This window comes from Bemisia tabaci, chromosome 5 (genome assembly GCF_918797505.1).
Source record: "Bemisia tabaci chromosome 5, PGI_BMITA_v3".
Classification (NCBI taxonomy): Eukaryota; Metazoa; Arthropoda; class Insecta; order Hemiptera; family Aleyrodidae; genus Bemisia; species Bemisia tabaci.
In genome coordinates, this window is record NC_092797.1 from 84761 (window position 1) to 104827 (window position 20067).

The 20067-nt window shown below is 36.8% G+C and overlaps 1 protein-coding gene across 12 annotated transcripts in view; it reads right to left on the reverse strand.

Annotated features, from left to right (window-relative positions):
- LOC109038658 (tubulin monoglutamylase TTLL4) overlaps positions 1-18242 on the reverse strand; it is a 91684-nt gene extending 73442 nt beyond the window's left edge. Inside the window, exons 1-6 of one of the 12 annotated variants that reach the window (XM_072301021.1) lie at positions 18046-18242; positions 13806-13867; positions 12636-12718; positions 5425-6357; positions 2566-3097; positions 1090-1200 (exon numbers count right to left, since the gene is read on the reverse strand). In XM_072301021.1, coding sequence (XP_072157122.1) covers positions 1090-1200; positions 2566-3097; positions 5425-6273 — 1492 coding nt within the window. In that variant the 5' untranslated portion in view covers positions 6274-6357; positions 12636-12718; positions 13806-13867; positions 18046-18242. Of the gene's footprint in view, positions 1-1089; positions 1201-2565; positions 3098-5424; positions 6358-12628; positions 12719-13805; positions 13973-17051; positions 17732-18045 lie in introns of those variants that run through there. The other 11 variants (XM_072301022.1, XM_072301020.1, XM_019053791.2 and 8 more) reach the window with 11 other exon arrangements.
- Positions 18243-20067: the final 1825 nt, after the last annotated feature.

The following is a 20067-nucleotide window of genomic DNA, read 5'->3' on the forward strand; positions in this document are numbered from 1 at the left end:
CCATCCATGGCCTTAAATGTGGTTAAACTTTGCTCTGTCATGTTGTTACACATGGTGAAGGAGACGTTCTTAGTCACATATTTTGTGTAAAATATATTTCGATTTGTTCAAATTTAGAATTACAGGATTTGTGTATATTCACCAATCATTTGTTTTATTTTTGCGTTTCAGCTTGAAGTCACATTCTGCTGTTTCAACCTGGAATGCGGTGCTCAAAATACCGTGCATTTGACTAACTTTTGCGTGCACATAGATTATTTTTGTAAAAAAAAAAAAAAAAAAAAAAAAAATTGCAAGCAAACCTCTTTTTATTTGCCTGAGCTTTACCACTTCCCAATTTATTGGCCAGTTGAAGGAAAATCAACCACAACTTGAACATAATAGTTAGTTCATGTACAGATAGAATTCATACAATTTGAATCTAGTTTGGCAGAAAAGTACTGAGTAACATCAAGTTTGAACCAAGAAAGAGTTTTAAAATTTTATTCGTCCATTAGAGTAAATATTAAGGACAAAATGTTCTTATTTTCATGTTCAGAAAATTGTGTCTCAACTTTGAAATTTTAACAGGAGGAAATTTCTGACTGGTTGAATTCAAAACGTCTCTTGCCTCATTATTTTTCAGTGTGAGACTTGATACGTTCCTGTAAAATCAGTCTACTTGGAAACTGAAAATTCTTATCTCCTTCAGCATACTGGTGGAAAAAAAAGCGATGTGAAAGAAGATATAGTTTCTTAGGGTTAAAAGACAATACTTTACAGTTTGATTTTTGGTGTAAAAATGAGACTTAAACATGATCTTGAACTTTTTCCAAAAATGCCTTATCTTGGAACTACGCTACAGCCTCATAAAAAGGGAAGTTTATCAATGGATCCAAGATCGATTGATAAAATCGATAGATCGATTTTCAATTAGTAGAATTCAAAAAATCATTGTTTAATTTTTGATAGTATGTCATTTTTTCAAAAAACAATACAAGTGTCCATACATCAAATAAAAAAAAAGACTTCTTTGTTAGGCACATTAAAAGAGGCATGCCTTCTGAGGACTTTTTCTGACCCGTTAAATGTAACACTGGAGATGCCTACCTTTGACATTATGTGAGGAAAATTTGATATACGGAGGCACATGGGTGAATAAACTTCCTCTAAGGGCAGGATGCGGCTGGGACATGGGCTCATTACCGTTTAACATCAAACCTAAAATAGACGAATTCAAAATTGAGATTGGGGCAAACATTCACATCAGTTAGATTTCAGAAGTTGAAACATTATGAATTCTTGGGTCTTTGGATATTCATCTCAAAAAAACAAACGCCAAAAAAAAAAGAAAAAAAAAAAAAAAAAAAAAAAAAAAATCCTATGTATGTATACAGAAAATGGGTAGACAAAGGAGAAACAAATTGCTTAATATCTCAGATGCTACCAAGTGGTATCAACCCCTAAGTAGAGCAGCAAACAAAAAGTCAAAATAAAGTTCACAGAATATTAAAAACTTGGATTCTCTGAGCCTCCTGTGTTTTAATTTTTTTAATTCCATTTTTTAAATCCTGTTCTCTAGTTAAAATGGTTTTGCTTCTTGGTTGGGGATTGATGCCACTCCAAAACGTCCTAGACGTTTTAGTATTTTCTTCCAGCCTTGTTCAACCATTTTCTTGTTTTTGTTTTCATTGAATTGTTCAGGCTATATTTCTGTACTGTTCTTCGTACGTAACTTGGCATGAGACATATTTCTTTGTTTACTGGACACATTTACACCAAAAAAAAAGTCAATCTAAATGCTGGAGGAAATAGCCCTTTGTTGTGTTAAAGAATCGAATTTGACTCATAAGACCTGTATGGTGGATCAAAAATGTTTCCTTCATTATTTTTTTAAATACCTAAAAATGAAAACTGGCATCTTTACATGGATTTTTACAAAAGCCAAACATCGCAAAAGATGATGTCAGATTTTGATTTCTTTCTTATAAAAATTGATTATATAAACGAAAAAAATGTGAAATGGTGGTTATTCTGAATCTAGTAAAGATACTTGGCACACTGGGTTCTTCAATAAATAAGGTGAAACAGACAATTTAGCTCATAAGGCCAACATTCACATGTTTTCGAGGAAGATGGAGGAGTTATGAACTGAAATCCAACTATTTCACTGCTGCGTCTTAAAAGCTGTAAGCTTTCTAACTCTAACTGCTCCTAAATTAAAATAAAAAAAATCTAATGGCTCCAGACAAAAAATCTTCAAAAAGACCTTTTGTTCCGACAAAATAGGAGTTGCTTTTTTGGTGTAATAAATAAAGAAATGAATAAATATTTATTTATTTTAATACCTGCAGAATCTGACATCAATTACTCTGCTCCCTGTACCAATTTCATAAAATTATCTGATTCTTTTACTTTGAGACTGCAAAGTATTTAAGAACATAAATTTATTTTATCTTAAAGTCGTTTTCCAGTAACTCTAGTCCCTAACTCATGGAGGAGAGACTGCACTGCACCCTCTCATCAAATTGCTTAGAAGAGACCTTCCAGTACAGCTTGTCAAAGTAAATAAATCAATTCAAATACCTGAGCTGGAGGAGCAAGTTGCGTTGACTGCTTGAGTGACAGATATATCAGAGGAACTGGCTGATTCGCTGGCTATGATTAAATTTTTTCCCCCGTGCTCCAGACGATTGATTTTTACATGTGCACTAATGCTTTGCATTTCGGCCTCATCGCAGGCGCTAATTTGAGATCCAGAATCTGTGGAGGGTGAGCTGAACTCCTCGAATTTGGTCGATTTGCATTGTCTTTCAAGTGGAGTCCACTGAAACTCCCGTGTACAAGATTTGGATTTTTTTGAGCAATTGGCCGAGATATTACTGACGATTGATGATTGGAACCCGTCACTTCCCATATCGTCCAATGGATAAAGAGTATTTGGGATGGGCAGTTTTGAGGATGACAGCGGAGCGCGGCTGTCATCCTCAAAGCACATCATGAGCGCATTCCCGTTGGAAATTTCTTCCTCCTGAATTGGCCTTCCTTTGTGTTGGCCCTCTTCTCTGAGGGAGCAATTCGGCATGCACTCATTATTTGGGTACGCAGGTAACACAGCCTGAAATATACAGAAAATTTCTCACAAAACACATTTTAAATTGTGCAACCAATTGAGTGTATGACAGAAATTTTTACAATAGCCACCCACAAGCATGACGAGATTATTACACCCATAAGCCACTGTTAGAACAAATCTAACTAACTGAATAAGGGAATTGGGTCAAATATTTTCTGAACCTTTGAGTTCGTGTAAAATCACAGTCAGACAGTTTCACTCGAATATGATGGGACAAAACACAGACTGATAGAGAGTTTTGTTTTATCATAACTGAGTGACGTTTCTTTAATCGCCTAAATTTACTTGAATATCTGACTGCGATTTGACAAGAACTCCAACGTTTAGAAGATATTTGACCCAGTTCCCATATTAACTTAGTTTGGAGCAGGTTTTTTTTGTTTTTTTTTATTGCTGGCATATGGTTGAGTATGTGTTGGGCTTAGTTATGATTAGCCTAGCAACAAGGAAACGTTGATATCTTGAAGTCTGAGCTGAGAAAGCAAGTTCTCTAACTATAATGAAAAATTATTATCATAATAATGTTATCTTGCTCTCCGCAAGCCCCTTTTTGTCTCGGAAACTGGCACTGGGCACATTCATGCAAAAAAAGTCCATCTACTATGAACCAACTAGCATAAGCTTTATCAGATATATAAGTCTAATTGGAAATATAAATAAAATGGATTATACAATTTGCAATCTCTTCAGTTGGTGCTTTCTCATTCAAGCAGAGCACCCTGCATATATCATCATTAAAAAAAATTAGAGGGAAGACAATAATTTAAAGAGAGGAGAAACACAAAATCCATAAAAATTAACACTCCTTGTAAAAAAAGGAAAAATAGAAAAGCTAAATGACCTGTAAGCAGTCTTCGTGCAAGATAGAGCAGAAAATGTAAATGATTCGATCGCACCACTAATATTTAGATACAATTATTTTTTAGGAATAAAAAAACCCTAGAAATTGCTTATGGGAGGGCAGAGGACAAAGAGGATGTGTTAAAACAAAAAGAGTCTATCAACAAAGGGGACTCCAAAAAGACATAAGTGCAGTGGTAGTACACGGAAAAAAAATAAATGTTGATATAGCATTTATACTGATAAAAAAGTGTCCAACAAGTTTCAAATGCTGATTTTACAATACAAAAATGCTAACATTACATTTTTATTTGTACGTTTTGCAGTGGGCGTAGTTACGTTAGCATTCGTTAAAATGTAAAATCAGCATTTGAAACTTGTCGGACATCTTTTTAACAGTATAAATGCTAAATCAACATTTAATTTCTTTCCGTGAGGTCAGGTAACATGGGTTAGATGAACGCACAGACAAAGTTGAATGAGGCTCCTTAGGGACAACAGCAACACGCTGAAACGAGGAAGCTTAGAAACAACTTAAGACTCCAGGAAAAGCCAGAGGCAGTTAGATGCCTAAATTTAAGGTACCTAGGAATATTTATATCAAGTATCTTGCAAATAGATGCAGAATGATGTTCTCGCTTGGAGCTCCAATTGATTAAACAGGTCTATCTGCATAAGAGCTACGAGAAAAACCTCTATCTGGTCTTGGCTAAGCCATGTCGAACAGAGCTTGAGCATCTATTGAAACGGATTGAAAGCAAAAGGACCTACTTCAATCGTGACATGAGTCCTATCAAGCTGTGTTATTACAGGTCTTTGGGTCCACGTTAGAAAAGTGATAATAACTGTTGATTAAAATACTTTGAGTGCTGCTAGAGTCAACCTCGAAATGCTAAAATCCAATCCACCCCTCAAACAAAGATACTTTTCTTGTAATCTTAAGCTGTAGATGGACTAATTTTGCATAAATGCAAGCATATTTGAGAATGAATGGGGATACCTTAAAGGGAAAGAAAAACAAGTTGATTCATACGATAGAGGAGGAAAGATTGGCAAAGAGATCAGTTGAAAGAAGTTATGTTAAGTGAAAAGTTAATCAGTGAGTATGCTTCTTTCATTCATAAATTCAATGCTCAACGGTCCAAACTGGTAGCTTAGCGTATTGCTATCATTCATCTTACATGTTTACAGGATTGAGGGTGGTGAGACTTGCCACACAACTGCTGACAATTTCCTTGGATTTTAAATTCTAACTGTTACCCCCCTCCCATGAATCATTTTGTGACTTCTTGAAAATTAAGTTTCACGAGCTTGTGAGTAAACCTTGGTGGGCCGCCGGTTGAAAATTGCAACTGTGGTCGAAAATTGCAACCGGTGTTGAAAAGATCGCATACCCCCTGGTCAATGAGTTTGTTTTCTCTCTCCAAGATGAACAGAGCCTCTGGAAAGGTGAAGAGGAAAGTACTCACCCTAGAGCGGTGAGATGCAGATGAGATGTTTCCAAATCTCTTGGATTCACTAGGAGCGTTGGCAATGTTTGCAGAGGCTAAACTGGACACGCTTACAAAAATATCGCTTTCATTCTGCTTCCTCATACGTTTGGCATCAACTCCTTGAAGCTCATGCAACTTGCATCGAAGAACTTCCATCTCTTTTCTGTATCGCTCTTCAATTTTCATGTCCCTTAAGAGTATCTCATCGTAAATGTGATTTTTTTGGTGCAAATGACTCGTTGCTTTATCCGGTAAGATTGCACTGCCATTACAGACATTTTTTAGAGCCCTGTTTCTGGAAGCACTCCTCGTCTCTCGCATTTCTTCTTGATTCCACGTGTTTATATAACTTTTCTTCGAACAAGCTTGATTTGAATTGCTAGTTTCTTTCAGTCGTTTCAAACTTATGGTCAAAAACGGGTGCGGTTCGTCATTTCGTGACGTTATCAATCTTCCTACGTCCACTGAGCGATTGTTTGGAATGTGATTGAATTCGTCCATGCTTATAAGATGTTTCCACTGAAATCTATCTACATGTTTTGATTCTTTCGCACAATTTGAATTAGTGTTGAGCTGGGGTGGCAGGCAGTCTAAATCTACCCCTTCGCTCTTCGACCTCCTCCGTCCATGATTCCTGTTCAGGTACTCATATTTGAGAGTAGAGTATCGGTTGGAGGATGGGGATTTGGACAGTTCGGGTTCTTTCTCAGTCTTGTTATCCAGTCGGTAAGGCAGTTTCAGGTTGCAATATAAGTTTTTGTTGATATCAGGTGCAACGTTGGTACACAAGGCAACGGAGGGAGTAACTTTTGGCGAGGATGCCATTCTTTAAGCTCTATGCGTTCGATTCGACTGTCACTGTAAGACTTGGCTTTGTGCGATAATTCCCCCAAGGGGTCTGGCCAAAATCTGTAACAGCAATAAGTCAAATAATTTTTTGCATCAACGATACCTGTACCATCACTAAATACAGGACTCATGGATTTTTCCGAAACCTCAAAGTGATTCCTGATGTTTCCCTGTGTTTGCACAAGAATAAAAAAGACAACCATTTATACCATTCTTTGATATACAACGTTAAATTATTGCCTAACTGTAATGCAATAATACAAAATCATCTGCTTTATTGGGGTTTCATTCCAAAATGCTTCGCAATTTATTCTGCCATAACTTCCTTGAGCTTTTGAGACCACCAAGAGCCCTGGAAATATTACTGAAAGGCTCCCCTAGCCACTGGCTCGATCCCTATTGGGTGTTCATAGCCCTTGTAGAGATGTTTTGCAGCAATAAAAAACCTGGGTCAAATTCCAAATAAGAGAATGACTGACTTATTTGGAAATCATTACCTATTGATAGCAGAAAAATCTTGTACTGGTCCAGTAGATTGCTGAGAAAATATAGGGTGTCAAAAAGCTGAAAGAGATAATGAAGTATAGAGGCTGCAAAAAATGTATACATACAGAATTATAACGATCCTTCAGCCGTTATTAGAGGCACCCACAAGCCATTCGATCACAATTTTTCTCATACTCCACTGAAAGAGTTAAGTCTACCTGCCCCCCCCCCCCTCCTCTTTCAATGAAGAGTTCAGGATCTGCATTTCTTTGACATGATTGATGTTTTATCGATAGAGGCTGATTCTACTTCAAGAAGCTGGTACGGAAGAATTTTGATTAGAATCCTTTGCAAGAACCTTCCACAGAAAACCTAGAGCCTCTGTAACTCAAAGTGTTGTAACTCTTTAACTCAATTTTATTAAACCTAATTTTCAACTCATTAATTCGAAGTGCTCCACATTTTACCAAATCGTTAACTCATTTTTTTTTTAAACCTAATTTTCACTTCATTATAATTCCAAGTTATCCACATTTTACCTCTGCAACTCAAACAAGGGTGTTTTCTTCCTTTGGTAGTGTACAGTAACCGCAGGTTAGCTGTGTGATTAAAACAAGTTTTCATTTCTTTCACTTCTTTCAGATTGGAAAAAAATGTTGACAGTCATCATAATCTTTATTATGGAAGTGCGAAAGGACCAACGTTCTTGGAAAATTTCTGACTTCTTTATTTTCAAAACTTTTATCTAAGTGTAAGGATTTTAATTGGCTATGGCAGTAGGATCTAATTCCCAGTAAGCGTGGAATCATATAGTTGCCTACTTATGTTTCATTTTTATCCTAAGTTTTGCCTTTTGAGGTATCGATCACTTGAAATAAGAATCTTTGATAGTTTTGATACTTTTGTTTTCCTCCATATCCATATCTGAGCTGTTGAGTTTTAACCATGGAGGCTAAAGTCAAATGAAAGGGCAGTGACTGTTCGCTGGATTAGGGACCTTAATCCACAAAAACTAGACACCATCTTGCAATGCGAGATTACTATTTCAGGCTCATCCATAAAAGCATCTATCTACATAGAGAAACTAATGGCCCATATGTTGTTTTTAGAAAGAGCCAGTAACTACTGGTAAAATATTTCTCCTTCCGAAAGTCAAATTCCTCCAAAAATGGCTTGTATGCGCAAGAAGTGTTCCTCAAGTTAGTTTTCTTCACTAAACCTATCGAGAGGGATGAAACTCCAAACCCTTTATTCTTAATTTCAAATATCCTATCTCACTTGGATTTCTTCCCCTGAAGCCTGGAAACCAACCTCTTTCCTATCTACTTTATCAGAAATGGGCGAGAGAATTCCCACTCAAGGGCATACAAACAGAGCAATAATTTGGATTCTGAACTTTTAATCGTATTGGCTCCAAATAATTTGTGCAAACCTAGTTACAAGAAACTTTGCAAAAGAATCAAAAAGCTTTGACAGTCTTCATAAAGTCTCAATAAAAGTCTGATGCGCCTGCCCTTGTCCACTGAGTGCCAAAATTAATGGGTAAAAATAAACCATGAATAGATGAATGACCATGGCAGAGAGACAGATGCACTTTGACTTTTACTCTGCCTTATTTGTTGACATTTGGGCTTAACGTAAAGTTGATCCTTTATTATCATCTCTTTACGAAATGGGTGTGTGCCAAGGTTTTGCCTCAGGTGATAACGGATTTCGATTCTCATCTACGGCCTGAATTGAGGGGGGAGGGGGGGGGGGGGTTCGGAGATGAGAGAAAAAGACAAGTTAACAAAGGTTATGCAAAATGAAATTGTTACAGAAGCCTGTTCTAAGGTGCGTTAAAAATGAGACTCACAAAAGAGGATGGTTTTAAGGTTTACTATGTGCATTAATTGTTAAAATTTAGAATTTATTCTAAGCACCAAAAAACAGGGATTGTGACACGATTCTATGACCAACTTGTGAAAAGGCACATGTCAATCTGACATTGCTGAGAATGTGCGACTTTGCTGTGCTTTCTTTCTTCTGTAAATGCACTTGACTTCGCACCTTATATTCAAGAGACTTCCTTAATGAAATTAAAAACTTTTATGGAAAAAATGGCAAATTTATAATGATTCTTATTGACAAAGAGACACATTTAAAGCAGCATAAGTATTTCGGCAACATCAAGAATATCAATTTTTCTGAGTCTCCAACCATATGAGTTCTAGGAACTTTGGCAGAATGCTCAGCTCGGAAATATAGGAATGTCAACACATATTCAAGCTCATCATTGTTCGTTCACTCTTTTTCCTGACCATCACACTCTCTATTTTGGTAGGCTAAACTAAAGAGCAAAATTTTCGGAATCATTAAGATACTTGATGATGCAGATGAAAATATTGCAAGCGACTAATACCTAACAAAAATAAAAGCAAAAATACATTTTTAGCTACCAAAGCAAGACTTTTGAGGTGCATTTAGTGTTAAGCCTGATAAGGTTTGAATGCACCCCACCCCCTCCTAGTCTTACTTCTTCTTCTTCTCATTGTCACATTGTTCATACTTTACATTAAGTTGTACTTTGCCTACAAGCATTTAATGCAGTCATTCATTTTACTTCCTTGTGTAGTTGAAAACGTTACTTGCTTTAAAGGCTCCTCCCTGTTTCCTTGAGAAGAGGGACAAGAGAAACAGATACAATAAAGAAGGGGTGTCCTTAATGATTTCTGACATTTTTGTCTCCTGCCTACTTGCACTTTTGCAATCCTAAGTGCTGTTGCACACATTTAGTGTAAAGATTGTATTGCTCACAACATAAACTGAAAAACATTGCTCATCTTTGGATAAGCTTAAGAAAATTGGGTGGGAATTATGTGATCTTCTAGGATACTAATGGTGCCGATAGCTAGAAAAGATCATCCAAATTATGCAATTCCTGATTTTAGCATGAACATTTTAGGGTTTGATCTTTACCTGTAAGAAACTTGATTTGGCATTAGACTCTAAGAATCTGAGCCTCCTAGAGGAACAGGACTCTCCAAGTTATGGATTTTCCATGACTTCACAACGGTAACTGTTTGAGTAAGTAACTTTTAAGAGGGAGGATGATAAAATCCTATTAAAGGCGACATTAGTCCCTAGTACTTTCGTTAAATAAAATTTTGATGAGAAAACGTGTGCTGCAGTACTTTAGAAATTTCTTATCCTGTCTAGTGGTACATTATGGACAATTCAAAATTTGAAAACCACCCAAGGGGCTCAGATTTTTAGGGACTGAAGCTAAAATAAGTCTTTATACTTCGGGTAGAGATGATACCTTGAAAATTTCATGCTTTAAAGTGGGACTGCACAATTGTTCAGCTTATCAGCCCCACTATGAAGCTCTAGAATTGGTCTCCTACAGAAAACACTGATAAGGAGAAAAGGTACTCAAGAGAGAAGAATATAAGGATAGTGCTACTTAGGTTTACTCCATAGGAGAGGGAGGATAGAGCCAAAAAATTTAAACAATCAATATTGGAGTTTTCAGATTTCAGGGCAAAAGCAGAGTTGACGCAGGAATAATGGCTTATCCTGAAGTATAGATAAGTTAGGAGCATGTTACTTGTTGTTCAAGAAAATGCAATCTGCTAGGGTGAACTTGAAATACCCAAAAAGGCAATTATGCTATTGAATTTGGAGCAAGTGACGATCAGGTCACAAGAAACTTTAAGATAAGGTAGGTATATTCTCTATCAAAAATGTATGTTGCGTACTATTTTTCCTAAAAGAAAACGGAAATTGATTCATTACTTAATTTGAAAGCAAATTTTTCTTCACTGTGAAGGAGGAGAGGAGGAGGAATTTTTCTTCACTGTGAGAACTTCTTGAAGTATGCTGCATCATGATTAACTGACAAGAAATTATTTCACGTGCTCTACATTAAGCTGATCAACAAAAACGAAATCAATTGACATTTTTTCAAATTCCGCTTTCATCCATGAGAAATCCATAACATTCACCAAAAAATTTTTTTTTTTTCCAGAAATGTAGGGGTTGGACTTTAAAGTTGGGTCACAGGTAGCAATTAAACTGAAATGCTGTCGTCGCATCACAAACACACACCCACCCTCCCTTACAGGTGATGGCATAACATTAAGAAACACAGGAAGGCAAATTTCAATATATCATTGAAAACTTAAAAATTCTGAGCATTTATACTGATGGTGCAAGAAAGCTCTGACATACTTTCGACTAATTTTTTGCTTTCCAAGCCGTATTAGATGACCTTTGTTGTTACATCAGCAATTTTCACTACTCTTTTAGACTACCTTTGAAAGCAGAGACTTATGCTTTGGCGTTCAGTAAATCCTTACACTGCAAAAATAAATTGCATTTATTCACTGCTAGAAGTAGTTTCAGAAACACAGTATTCATACAATAGGATTCACAGACTTCGTAAAAGGATGAGTACTTCACAAAAACCCTTGGAGACAGGGATTCGGCTCTACTTGAAAAAACCCTCTAAACTCTTACTTAAACAGAAAAGAAAAGAAGAAAAGTAACCCACACTGTACACGACATCCTTTACACATGCTTTACCACTTTACCAGGAGTCAGCAAAGGAGATAATGGGGCAAATTTGTAGGAAAAACGCACACGGGTTAGTAGGAAACTGCCACACAGAACTCTTCCTATATTTCGATGGATAAACTGCAAAAATGCGTGCATCGATTGCAACGTTTCAAAATTTCCATTTATTTTTTGTGTTTTCAAAGGAGACCGACCAAACGTTAGGGCTAGAAATTTTCACAGAATATTCTTCACGCAGAAGAGCAAAATTACCCGAGTTTTGAAGAAATTATGTTGAAAGGTTTTATTCAGAAGATAAAACACAGCAGGAAGTCTGCAATGCTGCAAAGGGGGATATGCGTCTCTGCAGATTCAGCGTCAATTTAAAGATGGGAGTTGTGATAGGGTGAAAACTTTTTCCAATAGATTTGGTTACATATGCATCAGGGGAGCTCCAAGTAAACCAATCAAATCTGTATCCTGAGATTTAAGAGAATTGGAATCACTTCTTCCTCATTTTCTTCATTGTATCCTTCCTCAACTTATTCTCCTCCTTTCTTTATTCGTTTCAAATCCTTTTCATTACTCTCACTTCTTCCTCTTCTTTCATCATCTTCATACTTCTTCCTCTGTTTTGTAATACCGCGTACACACATATTAACAGTCAAGCTGCAAAGACGCATGTGCACATGTTGCTGTGTTTCAACATATCTCTTTCTTTTTATTTCATCACAAGATAACCAACAAACTCTACCAGTTGCTTGAAATTCTCACAAAATTTTCTTCACTCAGAGAGCATTATTAGGGATGTTATAAAGAGTATGACACTGGGTAGGTATTTTTCCATTTAAAATATAAGTAATCACATGAAGTCTCTAGTGTTGCAAACTGAGATACGCATTTAAGGCAGCTTCATCACCGATGTAGGTATTTTGAGCCGTAAACAATTGCACAGTCTCATTTCAAAACTCTGAAGGAAGATATGACTTCAGGACTTGAGGATTTTCAACAAATCTCTAACCAATCATTAAACGAATACAAGGAAATTCTTTACTTACATTACTTGATTCGTTTATTTCATTTCACCTTCCTATTTGGTATTTGTAATCATGTTCAAAACATTAAATTGATTCATAAATCGTGAATTATACAGTTTCACAAGATTTGAACATCCACCTTCTTGCTTGAAATCAGACCAAGCCAAATCAGTCCTTAATGCTTGTAAGTAAAAGAAATATGAAAGAAGGAAGGAATGATGGAGAGGAAAATTAATGATGAAGATGATTAAAAGAACGAAATACAAACTTACAACTTACCACATTCATGGCTGCCAACCCTCTTTTACCAACTTGAGACTAGGATTGGGAGAGGTGTTTCATCAACTCAACATAGTGAGTACCTGCAACAACCATTTGCAAATAAGAATACTATTAAAATTTGTGGAGAGCGTGAATTATTAAGAGAAAAAATAGGATGCAATTTAAGGCCTTCACAGGTCAGGTAAATGGTTGCCTAAAAATCATAAAGTACTTCGTTGACCTCTGATCAGATGATATGATAGCTGCATTCAATAAAGACCTACGGCAAAACTAAGCCTTCTGTGTCAACTTTAGCTTTTTCTCTCCTTCAAAACACTTTTTTTTACTTGAAGCGCTGAGTGAATAAGGAGGGGAGGGTGCAGGTAGGTAAACAATTGGAATAAGTAATCGAAATAAAAAAAGAGACTGAAGGTGGGAGTCTTCTACACAAGAGTCATGTTTTCCTTCCATGAAAGATGGTTGGTCAGCACTAAGTATTGCACAAAATTATTAGATTTAGGTATCTCCACCTTGTCTGTTAGCTTATTAATAAGTTGGGAGGAAAAGTTGTTGAGGCTGGGGAGGCACCTGCAGATCTTGAACCTGATAAGTTAAATGAATATTTTAGTTTAGTAGGTGAATTGCTAGCTTCTAAACAAGAAACTCAAACTAAAAAGCCTAGAAAGTCGAATAATCTTGAATCCCTATTTCTCAGACCAACATCAATAGTGGAAGTAAGTAGAACAAGTTATCAAAAGCCTTGAATCCACTATGTCATAAGGAATTGATCATATCTGTACAATATTAAAAATGAGCGCACCAGCTCTTGCTTCTCTAATAGCACATATAGTCAATATTGTTTTTACTACTGGGTTTTTCCAAGCAAATTGAAAGAAGCAATTGTCACCCCAATCTATTAAAAAAGTGGATCCAAGTTTGAACCTGTAAATTACCGTCCTATATCATTTCTTTCCAATTTATCTAAGTAAGATATTAGAGAAAGTAGGTAATAAAGATAAGACTGATGAGTTATCTCAGATGTAATAGGTAACATAGTATCTGAAAACCCAGATGATGTGGCTATTTTCATGTGGGAAGATGCCTACATGGGAAACATTAAGACAGCACATCAATTACACCCTCAATAAAATAATTAAACCATGGCTTGAGAACAATTTAAATACTCACAAAAAACAGTAGGTGTGCCCTTTTTCTTGCACAAACGCCCAGATTAGTGGCTTGCCCTGCATCTGGAAATACGTCGAGGAGCCCTATGTAAAAAGGGGCAATATGCAAGTGAGCCTCTCACACTACGGACGGAGGTAAAATATCTAGGACTAATTATCGATTCCTACCTATCCTGGGACAAACATGTAGAATATCTTATTTGTGAACTCCGCATAATAATAGCCACTATAGCCCATCTGACAAGATTTTTTAACCTAGACACCCTAAGGGCAACATACTTTGCCCTATTCCAGTCTGTTATGTTATACAGAATAGGAGTTTATGGAGAAGCAGCGAAAGGAGTTATAGAAAAAGTACCTAGAAAAATTACAAAGATATGTTGTTACAGTAATTCTACGATGCTAAGGAGATGCCCATTGGAGGAGCTTTGTCCCCTTTTGAACATCCCTTAATTTAAATAGCTTTACAAATTGGATCTACTTAAATTGTATCAGTCCTTCAAGTATCACATCAATTCAGATATCCTAGCAACAAACTAAGAGGGGCAAGACAGTCAATTGCAATGATTCCATTGTTTCGACTGACTGTCTTTGAACATGCCACTTTATAAAATCTCATAACCACCCATAATAATAATAATAATAATAATAATAATTTATTTGATTTGTAAATGCACATTTATAACGGCGAAAACAAATATCCACTCATCACCACCAATCAAATTCCAACTGAGATCCAGTCTGCAATTTATGAATACAACTACACTATCCTGTCCTCAGGCATACAACACTGGCTTTTAAAACTGAGGGGTGATATGCTTGGAGGAGTGATGCAGTCTAAGGAGTCCAAATTAAGGATTTAAACTTTTAAATTTCTATTTTTCGTTTTCATATTTTCATGTGTTAAAGATTCTGCATTATTCAGTTGTCTTTTTCTTTCCTTCTTCCTTTCCTTTTTTTCCCTTTTTTTTTCTTTTCTCTGAGACAACACACAGCACTTTAGTCTAGGGATTTGAAAGAGGGAGCACCAGATGTTAGCCACCCAAATCAAAATTAACAATTTTTATTTGATTGAATTTTGTATTTGATTCTTGTTAATGTGAAATGCATTTGTCCTGCCTAAGAAATTGAGCTCAATGGCATGATTAAATGCACTCTCTATTGTCACTTTATAGCTTGTATAAATATTTTTACTTTTAAATAAATAAATGAAAAATTGTCAATGATGTTGAGTGCTACGTATCCCCAAAACGACATATTTTCATTGCTATGTTCCCAACTATCCGCTCATATTTCATTTTTTATAATATCAATTAGGACAGACATTTTTCATACCATAAAGAAAAATCATAAAAATTTATAAGCGATCATGTTGACTTGTCCTCTTGATAAAAAAGAGAGAATAAAATAGAGACTGTGTTTTCCCGAATCAGGATTCGAGTGACAGGTATTCTTTTAACAAGCTTCTTACAAAATGAAAATTAATACAAATCAACCTTGATTGTAAGGAAAAGTTGCAATACTACATTCATATACAACAGCGGTCCTAATTTTGCTAACTGTTTTCTAGGTCGTCCCTCCTTCGCATGCGACCGATCCTGACCTGCTGGTTGTGTGGTGGTGAAGTTCCTACACTATAGGACTTGCCAAGTACAGCACTACCATTCAAAGGAGAAACGAAGCGTAGTGTACAAAATTTTCCTTGTGCAACATCCCTTCTTTGCAGAAAGCAGAGGTACTCGTAATTGAATTGCATTTTGCAAAAAGAAACCACGAGTATTCCAATGTCGCAAAAATTATGCAACTTTTTTCACCTTGCAAATATAAACTGATCATCTAAGCAAGTTTTATCTTTATCACCTATAAACTATGAATTCAATACGAAAATTACTGTAGTACTTAGATTTAACTTTTTGCAAGGTTTCAGTAATTTAATTGCAAGCAATGTAAGCTGCACTATCTTAGCAGCAATGAAACACTCTTGGTTCCTTTTTACAAAATTCAATCCAATTAGTGCGGCAATAATCCAAGGTAAGTTCTCAACCGTATGGTAATACTTGCAAAAAATGATAGACGGGAACTGCCAAAAAAATTCATGCGTTCTCAACACAAAAATTTTTTGTGTAAGTAAAGGGATGAAAACACTCGCAGTTAATTTACATCTCTCTACGTTAAAACAGAGAGTGAACACATTATGAATAAGAATGATTGTTACTGGGTCAGTCTGATGAATGAGCCGAAAATAATTAATTAAGAATGTGGTAAAATAAAGCTGGGTCCATACTATTTTAGGAGGAAAACAAGGCTAAAGAATTCAAAATTTTCAATCAGAGTAAAAAATGTTGAGCTGTAAATAATGAATGTCAGTACGAGACTGAGGGGAGAGTGTTTAGCTCAAGGGTGATTTCATGAGAAGAAGAATAGTCCAATTGCCGTGGGTTAGAAACGACTTAGGGCAAAACAATAGAAAAACCAAGTTGATAAATCAAAAGGAATGATGTGTAAGAACTTATCCATGCTAAGAAAAATTGATGAATTATGATAATATTTGATAATATGAGACTTTAAAGGTAAAAAATGTCCGGTCGAATACGCATCGCCAACCCTGATTTTGAAGTAGGTAAGTATGAGGGCAATTTGCATTAGAGTCCCTTTATACCCAGAGTTACGACAACTCACTTTTGGTTGGGCCAGGGTTGGGCTGAAAGTGGCCTAAAAAAAAATCCAATTCTGATTGGTTCTCGCTCATGGAGGCCGAAACGAGTGCACCAAGATGGCGGTACCTCATATGTGAACAAGAACAATGAAAATATTACCTAATTGTGGTTTATCAAGAGTAAATTGTTATTTCCATCGGTCCAAAATGAAAATAGATCAAGAAATTATTCACAAACCAATCTCATTTTCTTTTTAATTGATCAATTTGTTGATGTTGTTGTTTTTGTGTGACAGACATCGCAGGATTCCTGATCCTTATCCCTCAATATCGTTCGTTTGGGTGCACACATTTCGGCCTCCATGGCCAGCCAAGGCCGGCTGTCAGTCAGCTGATAATCGAGTTGTCGTAACTCTGGTTATAAAGGGACTCTAATTTGCATTGATAAATCAGTACTGATCATGGATTCTTTAGCAGTATTTGTAGAAAAGAGACTCTAATGTTCAAGAAAATTGCCATTTTGAACTTGAATGATTAATTTAAAGCGAGAAAAGTCATCAGAAAGAGGTGACCCCTTGTTTGGCAACATACCTCAGCAGCTGTATTGAGTGCAGTGTTCATCTCGCCAGATGGAGCTGCGGTTTCAAGACTGTCATCAAATTGTTCGCTCAAGTCTTCCCGACCAAACTATTACTAATAAGTCAGCTTTTTCACAATAAAACTTCAATTTAGATGAAAACCATGGATTTTTAGATGTGTAGCACTAATTCCTCACTAAACAAAATCCTCAATTTAATATTATTGAACCAAAAGGAAGTCCCTGAAGTTTGGTAAACTTTTAAGGCAGCATTAATGCTACCACATATCTCAAGAATTACCAAACTTCATCTCGTGTAGATATCATCTTTTATTTCACATTTTCGAGTGTCAGCTGCGTAACTAACACAATTTGGCAGTGCCGCCGTGCTTGCATGGACCTCCGGCAGTCCTGCGGGGAGAGCTGACACCTGATCCAATGACTTGGTTTTCAATCACTATAACTTTGAACTGAATCAAAATAATTCATGGCAAATCTAGAAAAAGGAAGTTTTAAAATGAAGTAATGAAATTTCGTTAAAATTGCTGCACTTTTATTTTTGAGGTGTTGCACATTTAAGCTATTCCTGTTATCCTGAAATCGCCCTCAAGCAGATGCATTGGAATAATAAGCTGAGAATAATTATTGAAAGAGTATAACTGTAACAAAAACAACTCTCGGTGCTCTCATATTCTGCAAAATCAGTAACAGCAAATAATATTTAGAAAACTTCCAGAAACCTAACATTGGTTTGTAATGGTTTTACCTCACTCAGATACACATGCATCTCATTCATTGTAAATAGCCATGACAGTTGGGGGGGAAAAACCAGTCTGTTTTCGGTCCGTAGAGTAAGTTAGCACCTCCTGATATACCTAAATGAGGCTTTGCCAGTCAGCGATGGATAAATAATAGCATGGAATCATGGCTGATGGTGAGCGAGGGAAAATGAGGGTGGGAACCGAAGTGCAAGGGAAGATAACGAAACTGTGGTGAGCCAAACTATACCTTAGGAAGAATTAGCTTCCGACGAATGATATCTGAGATATTTATCAGCAAATATTAAACAAAGCACAAATAAGAGAACTGCGGGGCGTAAGAAAATGATTAATACGATCGGTTATGAAAACACGACACGAAAGTACACCTGAACCAGTGACCCAGTGCCCAGAGGCCAGTATAAGAAAGAAGGGTTAGTTTAGTCATAGCATAGAATAATGATCATAGAATAAACAACAACGAATAAACAACAGAATAAACATGCTCAGCCATTCATAGAGAAAGAGATTAGAGTGTGGAATCGTGAACGACTTTACACCAGCAGTAGTAGTTACAAAGATGACCACCACGTAGCGTAACTGTACTACTTATTGGTTCGATTAAGGATAATTCAAGATTAGAGATAGCGCCACCAGTCACCATGGAGAATTTCACTTTCCTTCGACGATTACTGAAATAATATTCCTCGAATTACAGAAAGCAGATCCACAAGATATAGATTATTTTTTTCTTGATTTTTTGAGCCAAAAATATTGGCAATTAGAATTACATGCGCAGAGAAAGTACGGCTGAAACTTTCAGCTCAGCGGCGACGCGGCGACGACCGAACGCGCAGCGGAATCCGTCATGTTCTGTCTCTCTATCTCTCTCCCATTACCGCAATGGGAATTACTTTCCGCCGTAGTTACTAGTTACGACTTTATTTTTGGGAATTTTAAGAAGATTTTTTTACTGAGTGTTCCTCAAGTGTGTTGCCATATACCCTGGATCCCCAATCTTTAATAAGTATTACGGTTTTTCTTATTGTGGGAAATATATGCGGCTATTCTGAGCAGCGCGGCGTGGTGGCCAAATCGCGAAGTTCCAAGCCTGGATTCACCTTTAATGAGGGTGTGCTTTAGCCCGTGTCCCCCGATGAAATGAACCTATATGGTTCAGTAACACGATCAAATTGAGCCATCAAATTGAAGCTCTGATTGGTGGAAAAAGACCTGAGATGAGGATGCGACCAATGAGAGGCCCAATTTGATGACTCAATTTGATCGTGTGACTGGACCTTGTTAGAGTACCTGTATTGAGAGAGTATGGCCACTGGGCTCCATGGAGAGGTAGAGTCCCTTTATACCCAGAGTTACGACAACTCACTTTTGGTTGGGCCAGGGTTGGGCTGAAAAAGGCCTAAAAAAAATCCAATTCTGATTGGTTCTCGCTCATGGAGGCCGAAACGAGTGCACCAAGATGGCGGTACCTCGTATGTGAACAAGAATAATGAAAATATTACCTAATTGTGGTTTATCAAGAGTAAATTGTTATTTCCATCGGTCCAAAATGAAAATAGATTAAGAAATTATTCACAAACCAATCTCATTTTATTTTTAATTGATCAGTTTGTTGATGTTGTTGTTTTTGTGTGACAGACATCGCAGGATTCCTGATCCTTATCCCTCAATATCGTTCGTTTGGGTGCACTCGTTTCGGCCTCCATGGCCAGCCAAGGCCGGCTGTCAGTCAGCTGATAATCAAGTTGTCGTAACTCTGGGTATAAAGGGACTCTATGGAGAGGCATAGGACCCAAATAGAGTACCTATTTTAAGAGAGTATGGCCACTGGTGTTACCACCTCTGATTGGCTGAGCCATCTTAGGCTGAATGGAGCCCTTAGGACCCAAAAATGGCGGACGCCATAAATTAATGTAATGCAAAATGACTCAAAATGTAGTTTTCTTTGTTTTCTTTGCTTATCGTAACGAGAAATTTACCTACATGCACTATTGAGACTTCTTTACACATTTTTAAGGCTAATCGTGTGCAATTTTTGAGAAAAATTATCTAAGATGTAGTACGGTTGGCAGCAAGTGCGGTTGGTAGTAACCATCAAAAGTTGGCAATGACCCCCCCCCCCTCCCATCAACAAAAACCAAAACAAAGCACCGCCATTTTTGGGTCTAGAGTACCTACAGGGTGATCCAAAAGTCCGTTCCACCCCCTCTAACTTTTTACCTAATTGAGGTAAAGATTTGCAACTTGGGGG